The sequence below is a fragment of the Mercenaria mercenaria genome, chromosome 4 (genome assembly GCF_021730395.1).
Source record: "Mercenaria mercenaria strain notata chromosome 4, MADL_Memer_1, whole genome shotgun sequence".
In the NCBI taxonomy this organism is placed as follows: Eukaryota; Metazoa; Mollusca; class Bivalvia; order Venerida; family Veneridae; genus Mercenaria; species Mercenaria mercenaria.
In genome coordinates, this window is record NC_069364.1 from 33,068,646 (window position 1) to 33,087,784 (window position 19,139).

At 35.9% G+C, this 19,139-nt stretch overlaps 1 protein-coding gene across 1 annotated transcript; it reads left to right on the top strand.

Moving 5' to 3' along the window:
• Positions 1-254: 254 nt before the first annotated feature.
• LOC123551417 (uncharacterized) lies at positions 255-16,719 on the top strand. The gene is made up of 7 exons (XM_045340347.2): positions 255-429; positions 5,137-5,400; positions 6,426-6,658; positions 10,243-10,430; positions 14,425-14,547; positions 15,048-15,143; positions 15,529-16,719. The coding sequence occupies exons 1-7, from the start codon at positions 408-410 to the stop codon at positions 16,553-16,555; spliced, it is 1,953 nt and encodes a 650-aa protein (XP_045196282.2). The 5' UTR covers positions 255-407; the 3' UTR covers positions 16,556-16,719.
• Positions 16,720-19,139: the final 2,420 nt, after the last annotated feature.

The following is a 19,139-nucleotide window of genomic DNA, read 5'->3' on the forward strand; positions in this document are numbered from 1 at the left end:
TTAATATTATAAATGTGAACGAAACACTTTACATTATTCTACATGTTTATATTCTATCTATCTTTAATGCATTTGTATATTGATAATAAATATTATTTACAACAGAAGCGTATTTAACAGTTGGTTACCTGGTAACAGATCCCTGCAGAGAAAGCTGTCTGCTGATAAGCGTTTTAACACTAGGGAACCGGCCGGTGCCTGTAGTATATACCATTTGCATCCTACGGGGAACCAGTGAAACTCCCCCTTTACAGCACCTCATCTACAGATGTGCATTTTTCGTAGGTTGTCAGGTTTATTTTGGGAGCAGGCAGTTTAAAGTACATGTGTTGAAAGCTTGTAAGAAACATACTTAGAAACACAGCGGAAATATAGATACTACCTGGAATAAATATGTATATTGTTTAATGTTTCACATGATAACTGAAGGTAAGTCCATTTATTAAAACTGTGAAGTTGGTTATTCGTCTCATTTACTCCAGTTTTAGTACTAAGCTTTAGTAAACGACAGTACATTTAGCAACAATGACATGTCTTATTTTAGATAAATATCAAACCTGTCTGTAAAAAGTAAAAACCACATTTGGGAAATGTTGAAATGTGGTCTCTCAACACAGGTAAATTACACTAGCCGAAACACAGAGGGAAAATATGGGCCTTTTCAAGCAGGTTTTACAGTAGTGACCTTTACTCGGATGTGGTCTTTACTACAGGTTTGACTGTTCTATAGTTAGGGAGAATTAAAATAAAAGTTAAAAAGAAGCATCTAACACTTCATTTATATCATAATGATAATTAATACTGAATGAGTAGACTGCACATTTTTTCCTATTTATATCAAAAACTCAGTGAGTTACTTTTATTGTTTCATATCTTGTTTATAATACTATAAAACGAAATTTCTAGATGCGTTCCCTTTTAAAAATAACACAGTATAATTTCATTAAATACTTGTCATTACTATTAAATAAGCAGCTTTTTAGTGTTTTAGTTACTTCGCAATTAATCATTGCCGTGTATTCTTGTTTTATATATTACCTCATGAATAATTCACGAAACGTTTGCTAGACATAAAACATTGTTATGAGCCTGTGTAAAAACTGCAATTAACAATGTCGTATTATTTTATTATTTCATTTGCTTTGAGCTGACAAGGTTCAAAAATCCATTTTCTTGACGTCATTTTGTTGCAATATTATAAACACTGATTCTTTTTCAAGAATCTACAATAGATTTAAAATGTTTTTGTTATCAAATTGTGATATACGCCACAGCCGGGATTCGAACTCGCAAATCCGCGATTTTAGTCTAACCTGCCGCGCTAACAAGGCGGTTACTGAAAACCTTATCAAAATTATTCAGTATGAAACATATACACGTATAACTGTTGCTAAACTCAAAATGAGCAAAAATCCATGTCTTAAATACTAAAGAAAGAAATAAGTTTGTTATTTTAATACATCAACCCCGCGAAGAACAAGAAAAACTATAAAAGCTTCCGATTACGGCGTTAAAGTTGCTATTAGTTATTTATCGAATTTGCGATCGTATTTTTCCCGGGATCAAAATTTTTTAAATACTTATTTTCCTGTGACCATGGAGGTAGTATAGAGATGGATATATATTATATTACCTCCATGCTGTGACTTACCTTGTATTTAATTTAAACAACGAGAAAAATACCAGACATCTCCCGTTTTTAAAGATTAAATATAGTCTGCTCAGTATTTTTTTTGTTTTATTGATGTTATTTTGTTTACCATAGAAAATCACTTATGTGGTAAAAGATCAGAGATACACATTGAAGATTCGTGACTCGGCCCTTCGGGTCTCGTGTATTGTTTATCTATACTTCACGGTTACACGCTGTTTCTTCTTCTGTACAGAGAATTATCTCGGCGGGCAGCAGTAACGGAGTTTACATAAGATCTTATCTGCTGAATTATGCAACTTGTAGAATATGGACCGTAATGCTTCCTCAGGTCTCGGACAGACATTCCGCGTCAACGACATTTTTACTAAATTAACAGTATCATTTATACATAATAATTCGTCGAGAATCAGCACACGACTATGGCATGTCAAACGTTGCTAAATTATATATGTATGTTATTATTATTGTATGTTTGTTATTGTTATCCAATGTTTTGTCATTCATATTCTAAAAGTCATTATTGTTATTCTATATTTCGTTATTCTTATTGTATCGTTGATATTGTTGTCCAATGTCGTGTCATTCATATTCTAAGTCTTACCATTGTTATTCTGTATGTTGTTATTCTTATTGTATGTTCGATATTCTTATGGTAAACGTCATCATTGTTGTTCAATATCTGACGATTCTATTTAAAAAACGTGTCATTCTTATTCTATGTTATGTGATTGTATTTGTATAGCGTCGCAGTGCTATTTATATCGCAGGATATCGCACATACAATAAGAGTATCAAGCTTACAAAAACAATAATGAATATACAAAAACAATAACGTCTTTTACAATAAGAATATCGAACATACAATAAGAATAACGACATATACAATAACAATGGTAACACTTAGAATACGAAAGACACGACATTGAATAACAAAAACAAACATACAATAATAATAACATACATGTACATATATAATTTAGCAACGTTTGACATGCCATCTAGGTGATCTGACTATTGAATATGTGATGCAACTATAACATAATCTTACTTGTAATGTGTATCTTCTCCTTGTCAATGTTATTCAGTAATTGAAAGAAAAGGAAAATATACTAAAGGAAAATCTAACATGATGTAAGTATAGCTTTCAGATAAAAACCCAGTCTGCAAGCGCTTTATGTAAGACAATTTCGGTTGGACCTATACTTGACATTTTGGTAGCATTTTCGTGGAGATGTTTAACGTAAACAAACTTTATCACACATGCGTTCATTTCCATATTTTAGCTGTCTGTTTGTTGACATGTATATCAGACAAAAAATCTCTCCTAGAATATATACATGATCCCTACATTATGAACATAAGGCTAGAAATTACTTTTGTTAAATTGGTCTGACTATGTGTGACAGCTCTCAGAAAATTGTTGATTTTATTTAGAACATATAACTAATTTATTTACTACCGTCCCACCTTTAACGGCACCTTTTTAACTAAAAAAAGCCACAGTAAAGTGGCCACAAGATTTTTATGGGTCCACTGATATTATTTTAAAGAAACGGAATCGGAAATGTTAAATAAATATCGATAGACGTTATAAGTATTCATGTTATTTTGCAACAAGTTTTTCATTACGTAACGATGGCGAGTTAATCAAGCCAGTGCTCTTGGGTTCTCAACTTCGAGAAGTACCTTTCTGCAGGTCGACCAAGCTCAAGACCTCTAGATTATAGTTCTGTTCTCATAACGTTTTGGATATAGGATTTCGATCGTGGAAGTTCATGTACTTTGAACAAGCATATTTTGTTAGAAAACTGAATGTGAGAAATGTGGCTATGAATCAGAACTGACATGTAAGTGTCAAAGAAGTGTCAGAAACCCCCTAACATGCGTTTAAAGTCATCATCAATCTGCCATTACTTGTGTTCTTATACACCATTAAGATAAAAAGGTCGATTGACAGCTGCATGTACATGCGATATATCAGTGTTGTAACACTTGCCGGCGGAAGAATTATGTCCATATATTCTAGGTCCCTTGGTGAATGTAATGATTTATATAGGGAACAATGCATGAATTAAATTTCAAACTGTTTACAGTGTAACCTTTGCTTATGAAACCCTTGATTAGCAAATATACACAATATATTATATTCCTTTGCTTGCGATACCTTTGAATAGCAAACACGACATCCGTGGTGAGCAAAGGTGCACAATATTACCTCTGTGTACGATACTATAAATTACACACTGCTACTAAGAGCAAAGATAATATAGCGTCTGTTAACAATACCCCATGAAGAGCATAATACCTCGCTGCAAAAGTAGACATTTTCTTTCTTGCTAGATTTGTTAGCATTAGTATATCGAACACAGTCAGTCTTTCTGAGGATGATTGCAGGACCCGATGTCGCTCAGTAACGACGTGGTGCATTGTTACTGGAGTGAGACTAGGTTTATGGCAGGCTTCTTGAAACGGAATGTCTGAACATGTAAACTGGGCCAAATTTTCAATATCTGTAATAACCGACGCTGCTCGGCGTGTTCGTGTGAAAACCTGATCCAGAGGTCCTACTTAAGTTATTCTACCCAGGTGCTTGCCCGTGCCACAAAAGGGCACCAGGAGGTCTTTCTTCGCCATCAAAAACTTCAGAAAGCTTTCATATGACATAAAATCATGTTTTTGCGACTTAAAACTAAACAAAAATTCTGGGCTACACTTATGTGTGGGTTTGAGTGAAGTCATGAGTGATGCTTATTCATAGTTATTTTTGGTAATTGGAGCTTTCAATTTTGCGTTACGATCCGGTTCACGGTTGGTATTTCAGAAAACGACACCCGGGTAGATTTTCTAGGACAACACTAACCGCTAGAATAAATATTTAGCGAATATGCATTGCGGGTATTTTTGTTTTATATTCCCGCAAAACATCAGTCTTTTTAAAGTATGAAATGCTGATTGATATAATGTTTAAGCAACGTTCTATGTCATAACGTTGACTGCACATTGCCCGAAGCAGATGTCTTCATGTTACTTGAATGTCTAATTTCTTCTTTAAATAAAGACTATATGCTCTGCGGGTAATGTCAAGGTCGTTTGATAATTCTTTATTGTCTCACACAAAGGCGTAATTTCAAATAACTATCTCGGACTGTTTCGAACAGGGAGCATGGGGTTGAACAACTTCATGTTTGTCTTTTTTCCCTCTCTCTGTCTCATTCTAACGTAGTATAAATGAAAGCTCCTAGACCAGTTATTTTCTTATATATTTCAGTTCTAGTTAATGATACCTGTTTATATCCCATTTGAAATAACATAATGTCACAATATTGACGCCTATGAAACTACTTTGAAATAAGATATAAAACTATGTTTTTCACAGTGTCTTTATTGTCAGTCTAGAAGCTCCCGTGAATAATTCACATACCGTTGTGGATATTTCAGACAGTAAAGAACTATAGGTGTAAATCTACTTTTTTATTTTTCAGAAATGCATCAGCAGTACCGGTGGACAAGAACATACGTTATAAAGACGGTTGTTTTAGCCGCCATTCTACTGGTTAGTTTACAGTACCTTGTAAATGTTGCCATCTTCCGGCGAAAGGAGTCTATAACTTTTCTTAAGCTGCTCGATTCTTCTGTGGAAAACATGTTGAACCAGACTGGACTTAAGTTTAAAGAGCGCATTCACGACAGTGTTACAAAAATGGAGAAACCATTAGAATTATGCCCGGTAATTCCACCAAAGCTAAGTAAGTACAACATTTTTACTATTGCCAGCTCATTATGCCAGAGATTTAATGATTTTATAATCAAAATACATATAGTCACAAACATTAACAGGAGTAACGTCAAGTTCGTAATATAACATGCTCAGCCGACATAGAAGCAGCACTATCTTTATCCATGGTAACCAGCTTGCAACATCTGCAACTCTTCAAAGCCGATCGGAGCCAAACTAAAACTTTGAACTGTCTAAAATCTTAGTCTGTAGATCCTCTTGTTTGCCTTGGCTTAATATCCATTGTCTTGATTTGAAAAGTAGAGAAAACAAGCAGACCTGTGCAAACTTTTATGTCTCAGGAACTAAACTCCGCATAGAGAAAAAAAAAAAAACATTCGACGGGAACTGGATGCTTACAATACATACACACAAGACATTTTCAACATCTGCACCCTTAATGAAATAGCAGTCAATCTGACTAAAGTACATCTCCTATTACGCTACGCATAGGATCTGAAAACGACCTATTCATTGCCCCGTTCTGACGGCCCTTTCACTAGCCAATCAGAGCCTAGCTTACAACATCTTGCAAATCTACCTGAAGCATTGACATTTTATATTTACAATTCTTATGTCGTAATGTATCAAATAGCCGGTTAGCTCAGTCGGTAGGCCACTTGCCTTGTAAGCGAGAGGTCCCGGGTTCGAGTCCTGGAATAACTGCATATTTTTCTTACTCTTTGACAATCGAACAAGTCGTCTGATTGGATAACATAAAAATAGCAATAATGGAAATCCAAAATATACAGAAGACGAATGTGAATGGGTCGTTCTCAGATCTTCGTTTAGAAGATCAAGCACTTTAGTCAGATTGAAATAGCAGTAAGCCGTTTATCGACCTTAAGAGAGTGTATCCACAAAACATTTCTTTTGCAAATAAACATTTTAATTGTATTCTTTAAAACTTCGGCAGTAGCTTGTTTCAAAAATCCAATACACTTTTAAAACACATGTAAATCTTATGTGATAATACTTTACGATGATTACTTTCAGAGGGGCATATAAAAGTGAATGCTCAAGTTGCTGCCTGGGCTTATATTGAACAGGAGAATGCCGTTCTGTCGCCTGGTGGACGTTACAAACCCACCCACTGTTTGGCAAGACACCGTGTGGCCATTGTAGTACCTTACAGGGACAGGGAGATTCATCTAAAGATTTTTTTGAAAAACATTCATCCGTTTTTACAAAGCCAGCAACTTGATTACGGCATCTTTGTTGTTGAAATGGTGCGTATTTCCGTTATATGTATATTTAGCTATATTGTTTCTGTCGCGTTTTCTGAAGATAGTGTCTACATTGTTTCCTGCTGTACAGACAAACATTCACATAAATATTGACCTTGCATTTTATAGGCCTCTTTACTTGATGGAAATAATCTGTTTGTTGAAAGTAAATTGGTATGTCAACACCTTAAGTGGGTGCCAACTTTATCTTATCCAAGGTATTTCAATAAAATGGAAAAGTAATATGTCTATATTACCTGTAAAACAGGATAACAAATATGCAAACAGTCCTCAAATTGTTATGTTCCATTTTCTCGTAGTTTTAGATATTTGTTCCATACTTACACGTAAATTAGGCTGCAGAGAATTTTCTCTTCGCATCAGTAGTTTTATCATTATATTTTACCTTGTGAATATCTATGGGTTTTATATTTTTTAATTCGCTTGTTTGTTGACATTAACTACCGAAAATGTCACAATTTCCTCAGGGCATTTCTTGACTGACATTTACATATTTCTTATAACCGAAATATTTTAAGGATCTTTTAACGGCTAAACTAACACTCTTTTTTTCAGAAAATTGTCTTGTCATTATTTTTCCAGACCGTGAACTTTGATGAGGTTAACTTCACATATACCTAAAATAAGAAGTGCCAACTTGAAGTATATGAGCCGTGCCATGAGAAAACCAACATAGTGGGTGTGCGACCAGCATGGATCCAGACCAGCCTGCGCATCCGCGCAGTCTGGTCAGGATCCATGCTGTTCGCTTTTAAAGCCTTTTGGAATTGGAGAAACTGTTAGCGAACAGCATGGATCCTGACCAGACTGCGCGGATGCGCAGGCTGGTCTGGATCCATGCTGGTCGCAAAGCCACTATGTTGGTTTTCTCATGGCACGGCTCATATATTTTTTCCAATGCATCTACTTTACAATATAACATTGGCAATAAATATGTAAGCTTAGAATTACCAGACATAACTTGAAACGAGAATAGTATATTACTGTCTGTAGCGGACCAATCAAAACTCTAATTACATAAGTAGTCGTTGGATAGAGTTTAGATATATTTAGTGTGATTAGTCCACTGACCTTTTCTTTTAATAATGCACACTCTAAACACGACATTAAGCACATAAATAAACAGTCTCTCCCAGTTGTACCAAGCCAAACATGCCAAATTTGTAGGTGACAGTGCCACATGGGTTACCTCGCCTTTTCCCCTATAATACATAAATAAAACGACAAAATGTCCCCAAGGTCATAGAACAGTGGGGCAAAGAGTGAGGCTTTACCATACACCCAAGCAAGACACAAATACGAATACAACCATACTGTAAAGTACTTGCTAAATCAAGTAAAGCAACACCGGAACTTAAGATAGTTCACCGGAAGTAATGGCGTATCCGGAAAACATAGAATGTAGCCTTGATTCTGGGCACGGTAATGAAAATCATTTTATGAATTAATGGCAACAGGTGAGTAAATTATTACAACGGCAACATAACTATCTTTCTAAAAATAAAATATGGTATTAAAACATCTGATACGTTAAATAATTCCAAAAAAAAAATCTTATAATCAGCTTGACTGCGTGGATCTCTTTAATCATTTGACGTCATAATTGACGTCATAATGCTCTCGCACTGGCCAATATCTCGAAAACAAGCACACTAACGTACACATTTTGTTTCACCATATTATAGGCCGTATGTTTATTTACGACTGTGAGAAGTTTCATTAAAATCTACATCGTAGAAAAAAATCTATTCGCGAAAATGTTATCAAAATGATTTCCCCATATAAGCAAAAATCGAGCACACGACCTTGTGTTTTTTATTTGCCTTGTTTTCTAAGTTTAATAAAAAAAATGATCCGAACGTGTAGAACTACCTTAAGCTATGCACTAAAAATCTCGAAGTAGCCCTGCATGTACCAGAGCTAAAAATAGAAAATATTTAAAATGCATCTCCTACTATATTGCTGGTATGATTTTTACGTAAATGTCTCACAGAAATGTTCTAACAAGATTGTTCAAATTATTCCGATATTTGTCAAAAACATAGCCGCCAGAGTTTGTGGTCACATTTCCCTACATGTGTATAGTAACAAGTTTAAAAGTCTTCTTAACAGAAACCAGTGACCCATTTTTAAAACAGATTTACACAACTGATCCCGAGGTGATCCTCTAACAAGACGATTCAACTTATCCTGATTCATAAATAATATGACCACCACAGGGCGTTGGCACTTTTCCTGAATGAAAAATATAGCTTGTAGAAACTGCTGGCCTGAATTTAAAAAGATTTCACATGAATGATCAAGTTATTCTGATTCATCAAAAACACGGCCACCTGTTTTAGTGGGAACTTAAAAAAATCTTCTTGTCTACTTGATTTTGAAATAATTTCACAGAAATGTTCCTTGAGTGGCCATTTACATGGGATATTCATAATATTCCGTTTTGTCAAAAACATGGCTGCTAGAGCTAAAAACAGAAAACAATGCAAATGATGTCTTCCCTTAAACCACTGGTATGAATTTGAAATAGTTTCCTTGTGTAACCCTCTTCTAGTTGTTAAACGCCATCTTGTATAATTTTGTTAAAAAAGTATAGTTGCCAAGAGCGAATCTAGGTTTTCATATATGTCTCTATGAAAAACTTTGAAAGTCTTGCCCTCTAAATCTACAGGCCAATTTTCAAAGTTTTTGGCAGAAATGTTTCTGGTTAAACCCATTTGAGGTGTGTAAGGTCATTATGGGTATCTTATTTTTATTTGTTAAAGAAAACAAGTCATTTAAAATTTGGTTTTATTTTACAAAAATAACAAATATATTTAACATCACAAACATAAATTAATGCGGTTTATATTTTTATATTGGATAGTATCGTACATTTGTTGGTCCTATCTTCTAATCCGACATTTATTATAGGCATGTTCGCTAGAAACACGTTTATTTACTATGCAATTCATTTAAGAAATGAAATGATTTTTTCCGGTGTTCATGCGAAATGATCGCCAGAATAGGATCTGCAAATTAAACATGAATCGCGCTAGAATAGGATCGGCAAATTAAACATGAATCGCGCTAGCGTTCATTTCGCATGAACACCGAAAAAAATAGTTTCATTTCTTATATTTACATTATATTTCCTTTCTATTTGTAAACAAGATGATATTATAAATTGCACATATTTTGTGGCATTTAACATTAAAATCAGCTTCCCGGCCATTCTGTTCACCAGACGGAACAACTGCGACGTCATCTAAGGAACGTTCTCCCTGACTATACGCGGACGTCGTCAAAACAGCGGCTGGTTTTCACTAAGCAGCGATGATGTAACTTCGCGCCTTTCCTTTTGCTGTCCATACAAAATGAACGTCATAATTTTCAATAGAAAAGAATAGGGCGGATGTAAATATACGAGTATAGCTTTCTTCTGTAGATGGAAAAAAGCAAAATCGCATCAAGACACATAAATCAATCTAGGTAATGACTGTTTTAGTTTGGGCAGTTTCCTCTGTGCAGCGTTTTCCTTGTATCTGCACGAACAGATACATGTATCTTTTTCTATTATTTTATAGGCGCAAGATATAAAGTTCAACCGAGCGTTGCTTATGAATGTTGGCTTTGTGGAGGCTATGAAACAATATGACTATCAGTGTTTTGTATTTCACGACGTTGATCTACTGCCAGAGGACGACCGTAATCTTTACACATGTCCGCAGTTTCCCCGACATATGTCTGTAGCTATTGATAGGCTGCAATACAAGTAAGTTGCCTTCAGCTATTGCGGACAGACTGTTTTGAATGTGTGTTGAAATTCGCTTTTGGTAGATCGCAAATGAAATATATAGCTATTAATAAATCACATTTTACAAGTAGATAGAATGTAACACACGTAATTGTATTAGCTAATGATTGACAACCATACAAGCAAGTTCATATGCCTTATTTAGTTTTTGATAGACAGCGATGTTAGTAACTAAATAGTAAGTTGTCTGTAGCTATTGATAAACAGCAGCACAAGTAAATTGTGTGTAGCTATTAACAGACAAAAATACAAATAAATTATAACTATTGACAGCAATACAATGTAAGATGTCTTTAGCTATTGACATAAGTGATGCAAGTAAATTGTTTGTACCTATTGGTAGAATGCAAAAAAGTAAGTTGTTTGTATTTATTGATAAACTGCAATGCAAGTACACTGACAATAAGTTTTGATAAATATTAGAACCACAGTATAAATAAGCTAGCTGTGGTTGTTAATGAAATGCACTACGATTTAGTCACAATCTAAAGGTACTTTTTCGTATGATTGCAATATTGCAATATCCTACTGTCGCAAAGAACTGGGGATTTGAACAAATACTCTCAGTGGTAAAATAAATCTGTTTTTATGTGAATAATTTCTCTTTGTTACTCATGACAGCAGTGCGATAATTGACTAATTGTTATAAAGTAGAAAACCACAAATAATATCTTAATTAACAAGAATCCGCCCTAATAAATTAGGTTGTAGTTGTAAACTTTAATTCAACGAAATGTTTTTCGGTGCAGCTTTTGGCTTTAGGTATGTGAAGTAAGACTTGGCACGTCACAATCACGGCGGTTTGTTGACGTCGTCCTGCACTAAAAGGTTTATTATGTCTATGTGTTATTTAACAAATAATCAAGGCCTTCGAGTGGTTTATCGTCTGATTTACCACGGTTCAGAGTTCAGATGCGTAGGAATTGAACCACGAGGGCGTTAGCCCGAGTGGTTAAATACTGAAGCATCTGAACGATGAACCATGGTAAATTAGACGATAAGTCACAAGAAGGCCTTGATTGTTTTCATTTTGACATGCTTATTGATATATTTTAATAAATATGCTGGACTTCATTTGCGCGAGGAGTAATGTATCAGACGTCATGCGGCAATTTGACTTATGACAATTGACGTCATAATGCTCTCGCGCGTCAACCGTTGTTTATCGCAGAATATATAGAGCTTGATTTTCTTCTTTGTTTAACAGGAAATCAAATCGAGCCATGTTAGAATTAACAAATAATCAAGGCCTTCGAGTGGTTTATCGTCTGATTTACCACGGTTCAGAGTTCTGATGCGTAGGAATTGGACCACGAGGGCGTTAGCCCGAGTGGTTAAATACTGAAGCATCTGAACGATGAACTGTGGTAAATTAGAGTATAAATCACAAGAAGGCATTGATTGTTTTCATTCTGACATGCTTATTGACATATTTTAATAAATATTACGCTGGACTTCATTTTACCGAGGAGTAATTATCGAACGTCATGTGGCAATTTGACGTCATAATTGACGTCATAATGCTCTCTTATTGTCAACCGTTGTTTATCGCAGAATATACAGAGCTTGATTTCCTTCTTTGTTTAACTGGAAACCAAACCGAGTCATGTTAGAATTTACCTTTTCAGATTACATACTAGTATGACAAAGCCTGCATTAGTGATAATAAATTGAAATAACGTAATTTTAATGAAGAATATTATTTTACACTTTAAATCTGAAACTTTGAAGACATTGGGGTGCCATTGCTCCACCACCAGTCGGCTGAGAAATGGCTAGCACCAGAGGCCACAATATCATACTGGTTAAAAATAAACCATGACACCATTCTTAGGAATGGATACCCCTTCCATACCCACTCCCAGAGATTTAACAGCATTCAGGGTTCTACCAAAATGTCTTCTTTGAGATCGCTATTGTCTCGTCCTCTTTCTGCATCCAGATTACTGATTGTTTGGTAGTCAGAATTTAAACAAACTCTAAAATGCACCAACAAGCCATCATTACATACGTATGTTTTTAAAATGTCCAGAGGGAGACCCATGACCTCCCCCACGCCCGGTTACAAGAGGTGGATATCCCCTGTCCTAGTTATCTCCACTCAGCGCTATATGCGCCTCGCCGATGAGCATTCACCCTTGTAAAACTTTTCTGGATTCGGGTCTGCATGGCTTGAAGATTTCTTATCATTTATGGGACAAAATATGTATACCACTAACTTGACATCATACAGTTAAATATTTTTAGTTCGAAAATATTTTACTTAGAAATAACCTTACTGTTTATTACATGACTGTATTCTATTGTTTCTCTGATTGGCTGAAAACGGTTCGAAAAGTAATGAGTACATATCATATCAACTTATCTTGGGTTATAAATAGTACGAAAATAAAAATAGATCGAAGTAGGTGCTTGGAAAACCAATATATGCCTGATTTGGTCTAAATTTATTTCTTATTTCTTTATTAAAGATACAATTGTAATAACAAGACTGACTATACATCTATTCATGTAATGAAACAATTATTATGGTGGCTGATTTCTGCCATCTCGTTCTGGCGTGTTGGCGCGTTTGCAGGACGCCAGAACGCCAGGACGACATTTATACGCGCCAAGACGACAAACAAGGCATTTGTCGTTCTGGCGGGGGCGCCAACACGCTAAATTGGGAAGTTGTCGTCCTGACGTTCTGGCGTCTTAGCGCGTTTGCAGGGCGCCAAGACGCCAAGACGCCAGGCCCCAATTTCACGAAAAAACTTAAGTAATTGCTTAGCTAAGTCTGTTATTTCAAATGCTTGTTTTTGCCCTTTATGCATCTTCAATGTTGACTTTTTCATCTATATCAGACCCGTACATGACTATTTCATAGATCAAAGCACAACAGTTCTGAATTTTACAGAAAATGAAGTATAGAAATAAGAAATATACTTAAGCAAATACTTAAGTTTGTTATATCCTGCTTAAATAGAAATATATGATATTTGTGTGACTGAAATAAGTACTGCAGACAAATACAACTAACCATAGTTTAATTTAGCTATAAATACATTGGTTTAGAAAAATCAACATTAAATAACAATAGCTTAAGCAATACCATGATTTTGAAATAACAGACTTAACTAAGTAATTACTTAAGTTTTTTCGTGAAATTGGGGCCAGGACGACAATTATACGCGTCAAGACGACAAAATCCATATTTGTCGTTTTGGCACGTTCACTTTTCGTCTCGGCGTGTTGGCGTCTTGGCGCCCCCGCCAACGCCTTCGGCTCGGTAAATATAACTCTTTTCGGGTTGATAAATCCTGATATCAACCTATGAAAAAGTCGATAATTGTATAATATATCATGTTTGTTTCATCACGGCACGGTGCTTTGGTGTTTTGGAATTTCGATTGTCATAGCAACACAATTAACATTTGTTCATATTAAAGATATGGTAGAATTAGACATGTCTTAGATAACTGAATTACCATATTCTAATTTCTAGTTTCAACACAAGAAAAAACAATGATTTTCTAGTATTTTATAAGGCAAGGAATGCCTGAATAAGACGTTGGTTTTAGATGATAGTTACCCTCAAGCCATTCATAATGCTGAAAGATATTTTTTAATCGTACCAGTTCTGAAAAATAAATGGCAGTGTGGGATTTAAGAAAATGGCTGATCATGGAGACAGTGATTTTAGTGTCTTCATGACATTATTTACACTTTGTTAGTAAACATTTAAACTGGATTAAATTCTAATGTTTCTTTAGTTCTGGAGGTAAAAGATAAAACATGGTAATATCATAGCAGGAGAAACTAGAGATAGGCAATTACAGTTTATATGAATAAAATCCGCCATATTGTTTAATGTTGCCAATGCAAGAAGTTATTGTGTATTTATCAACAAGTTCTGCAGGATGGTCTTTTTTACATGGTAACTTTTCATCAATTACATTTTGATTTTCAGATTGCCATATTCTCAAATATTTGGAGGCGTTAGCGCCATGACGACAGAACACTTCAAGAAAATCAACGGATTTTCTAACATCTTTTTTGGATGGGGAGGAGAGGATGATGATATGTATAGAAGGTATAGTTAATTTTGGTGGTATTTTTACTCATTTATACCTTTCCTTCAGATGCTTTCATGTTAGACATATATTTAGCAGCCGTAGACTGTGATTTGAGGGTTGAGAGTCCCATCCTTGGTCGAGGCGGCTATTCTTCATAGCAATATGAGTGCAGAATGTCTTACGTATACTGGTAATACAGAATATTTCTCAGAACATTTAACTTTAGAGAAATATATCGTCACCTCAGTGAGAAAACGGTTAGTTACACTGACATATAGAAGTTAACTATATTTTCTGTGATATCGAATCACTATTGATTAACGCAGAATGTGGTTAACTACTTTAAATGTCAAATCCATTAATCTGTTTTTGCACTGAAATTACAGTTTGTTTGTTGTTTTAATGAGTTTTCTCAGAAGTGGTTTTGTCATGAAATCTTTTAATAGTTATGGAGGTATTTTACCTTATTATATGTAATGTAGTAATCAGTGTGATCAATTACTATATTTTATTACAGAATATTGTACAGTAATCTTACAGTGATCAGATATTCGCCGGAAGTAGCACGATATAAAATGCTGATTCATGCAAAAGATAACCAAAATTCGGACAGGTACTATGACTTACATCAGTGTTATCTCTAAAACATTCGACCAGTACAGTACAATAATCAGTTCTCTTGTCATATAGTAAAAATCTATTTTATTGTAATTTTAAATATGTATAATGAAAACGCGGTTCGGAGGCCCCGAAGAGAGCGGATTAAGACCGCATACCCTTCTCAAAGTGCTAGTACCGGTCAGATATACCGAAAAGGTTGTCGAACCTAGCTAACAGAAGCAATTTCACCTTAATGTTTTTTCAATACAACTGATGTATGATAAGTAGATTAAAGATAAAAGCTCATTGCAAATGTTTCACTGAATCGTCTAACATAAAATTTATCATGGATTATTTTGAAAATTGCTTTACAAAGGATTCCTCATTTACCATTTCAGATTTATGCTTTTAAGAACAGTTAAAGCAAGGCGGAAAACAGATGGTATAACAAGTCTAAAATATAAGATTGAAAAAACAGAGCTCAGACCTTTATACACATGGATTCTTGTTAGTGTAAACATGACAGAAATTCTGGATGCGGAACCAATCCACAAATCAGCATACATGAATCTGAGACGCAGTCATCAACTGAAAAAGGTTGAAGTCGATAAACCACAACACAATAATCTAGTTCATAGAAAAGTTGTTCAAAAGGTGAATCAAGGTAAAGTAGTCCAGTCGGCAGATAAAAAGCAAATTAATGAAACAAAAATAGCCCAACCTGATGATAAAACGGAAGTTAACCAAGAAAAAGTGGTACAGGTAGATGAGGTTAAAAAGGGAGTGAACCAAGGAAAAGTAGTCCAGGTAGTTGAGGCTAAAGAGGAAGTGAACCAAGGAAAAGTAGTCCAGGCTGATAATGAAAACAATAGAAAACAAGTTAGTGCCGCTGTTAAACAAGAGAAGTACAATGTAGATAATAACAATCCAGTTAAAACGAAAGATTCGGTCTATGATGCTAAAGTAAATGTGAAAAAGAATCCAGTGAGCGTTCAAAAGCAACAACCGAATGCTCCAAAACTAAAACTAACTAATGGCTTAGCCAAACGTAAACGCATAACAATGGTTAGTTGGATTCCAAGTGAGTTTAATGGCATTTTACCGACAAATCTCACAAAATTTGAACCACTACCTATTATTGTACCTGCGCATACATTAAAGAGAAAAGTTAATAAACATCATCCTGCCAACAGACACCCTGATAAGAAAAAAACAATTAGATATAACGTGAACGCAGCAAAACGTGTTAAAATTGGAACAAAACATGGTCAGGACAAAAAAGTACTTCAACATGCGAACACAGGTGATAAAAGTAATGGAGTTCAAGGTCACAATATAAATATCCACAATTTACATGATGCTACTTCTAAAGACGTTCCTAAAAAAATAGATGAGAGAATTCAAGATAATAAAGCTGTGAGATAGCAGAGCTTCACCAAATAGGAAATGTCTTTAAATGTTAATCTATTGACAGCATAATTAATATCAGATAAGAAAATACACCACGCCAGTATTAGTTTGAAGGCCAGAAGACAGAGAGAAGTTTCATTAAGTATAACATCAGAAAATAAAGGCATCAGTTGACGGTTTGTTGTGGTTGAAGTATTTTTTTTCCAGGAATGATTGCCTAGGAAGCATTTTAATTCTCCAAGATGAAAACTAACAGGACGCAGAACAATTACCGGTCTAATCCAAAAATTCAGATTTATATACTTTAGATCTCTAAAATTCAAGTTTACGCAAATTCTTTCGCATCTAAACTGCCTGAAATTTGCAGACCTTTTAATATATACAAGAAATACCACAGAGAAAAAAATCACGAAAAATGCAATATAAGAATTAAAAGCGAGTTAAAATTTAAGCATTAAACTCTAAAACGCAAGTCTTCAAAAGCATCCAACCTTCGAAAAAAATTCATACTTGAAACGACAATTCACAATTACTTAAAGGGGTTTACTTCTAATGTAATATTTATAAATTTATATAATGCAACATATATGTTTATAGTTATATGTATAACATAAATTTTGTTTTAATTTTGAGCATATCTTACACGACCATTAATGTATTTATGTATTATTGTTCACTTCCATTCTATTTATTGATGTGTTATTTGAAATGTATTATGCATCCAGATGAACGCAAGTTATTTTTGAAATTGGGGAAACACATTATAATGTTTGAAAATGAAAATAATGACTGATTCAGTGCAGGTAGTGTAGAGTCGTACTGACAATTTCTCCAGAAGCGATTTTGGCATTCTCCAGTTTTTACGGAAAGCCACGTGCGCTACATACGAAGAATTCCGAACTCCTTAAGCGGAGAATATGTACTCGCGCGGAAATAACCGAGTATCAGTACGGGTTAGGGGAATGTTCTCCGTGGAGTATCAGTACAGGTGAGGGTAATGTTCTTTGGGGAGTATCAGTACGGATGAGGGGAATGTTCTCCGTGGAGTATCAGTACGGGTGAGGGTAATGTTCTTTGGGGAGTATCAGTACGGATGAGGGGAATGTTCTCCGTGGAGTATTAGTACGGGTGAGGGGAATGTTCTCCGTGGAGTATCAGTACGGATGAGGGGAATGTTCTCCGTTGAGTATCAGTACGGGTGAGGGGAATGTTCTCTGTAGGCAACGTGTCTGAGTGGAAAATTGCCACTTTCATAAGTAAGAATAGAATGCATCGGTATGTTAAATGACAGGAGTTTTACACTAGTAATCAAAGTAAGACGAAGTTGATCCTAAATCTTTAATTTGACCGCTGACTTCAAACAGCTTTGAACTAAAAATTTCATAATTTATACAATTAGAACTGCTTACATCTGGGTGTGTGCAATCTTTATGTAGGAACGTGTTACAAGCCTCTGTGTCAAAAGTCTGTGATAAAACAAACTGATCTTATTTAAATAAAATGTATGGAAGCACAATTACTGGTTAGTATTTATATTTTCATTGTCTGTTTCAAATTGTTGGATGATAATCCTCAAGATAAAACGTAAGAAAAACACAAATTACTTGTGCTGCGCAACATAATCATGCTACCTTAGATAAACATCATTGCCGGTAAATGGGAACATACATGTGGCACTACAATCCTCACTCCACTCCCCACAGCCCCATCTCTCCCCTCACACTACAATCCTCACTCCACTCCCCACAGCCCCACTTCTCCCCTCACACTACAATCCTTACTCCACTCCACACAGCCCCATCTCTCCGCTCACACTACAATCCTCACTCCACTCCCCACAGCCCCACCTCTCCCCTCACACTACAATCCTCACTCCACTCCACACAGCCCCACCTCTCCCCTCACACTACAATCCTCACTCCACTCCCCACAACCCCATCTCTCCCCTCATACTACATTCCTCACTCCACTCCACACAGCCCCATCTCTCCCCTCACACTTCAGTCCTCACTCCACTCCACACAGCCCCATCTCTCCCCTCACACTACAATCCTCACTTCACTCGCCCCACCTCTCCCCTCACACTACAATCCTCACTCCACTCCCCACAGTTCCACCTCTCCCCTCACACTACAATCCTCACTCCTCTCCACACAGCCCCATCTCTCCCCTCACACTTCAATCCTCACTCCACTCCCCACAGCCCCACCTCTCCCCTCACACTACAATCCTCACTCCACTCCCCACAGCCCTATCTCTCCACTCACACTACAATCCTCACTCCACTCCCCACAGCCCCATCTCTCCCCTCACACTACAATCCTCACTCCACTCCCCACAGCCCCATCTCTCCCCTCACACTACAATCCACACTCCACTCCCAACAGTCCCACCTCTTCCCCTCACACTACAATCCTCACTCCACTCCACACAGCCCCATCTCTCCCCTTACACTACAATCCTCACTCCACTCCACACAACACCATCTCTTCCCTCACACTCATCTATTTACAATGAAGTACTGACGTGGACAAACATGGACTTCTATACATGTATAAATGTATGTAAGATAATAGAGAAGATAATCATGTAGAAGGAC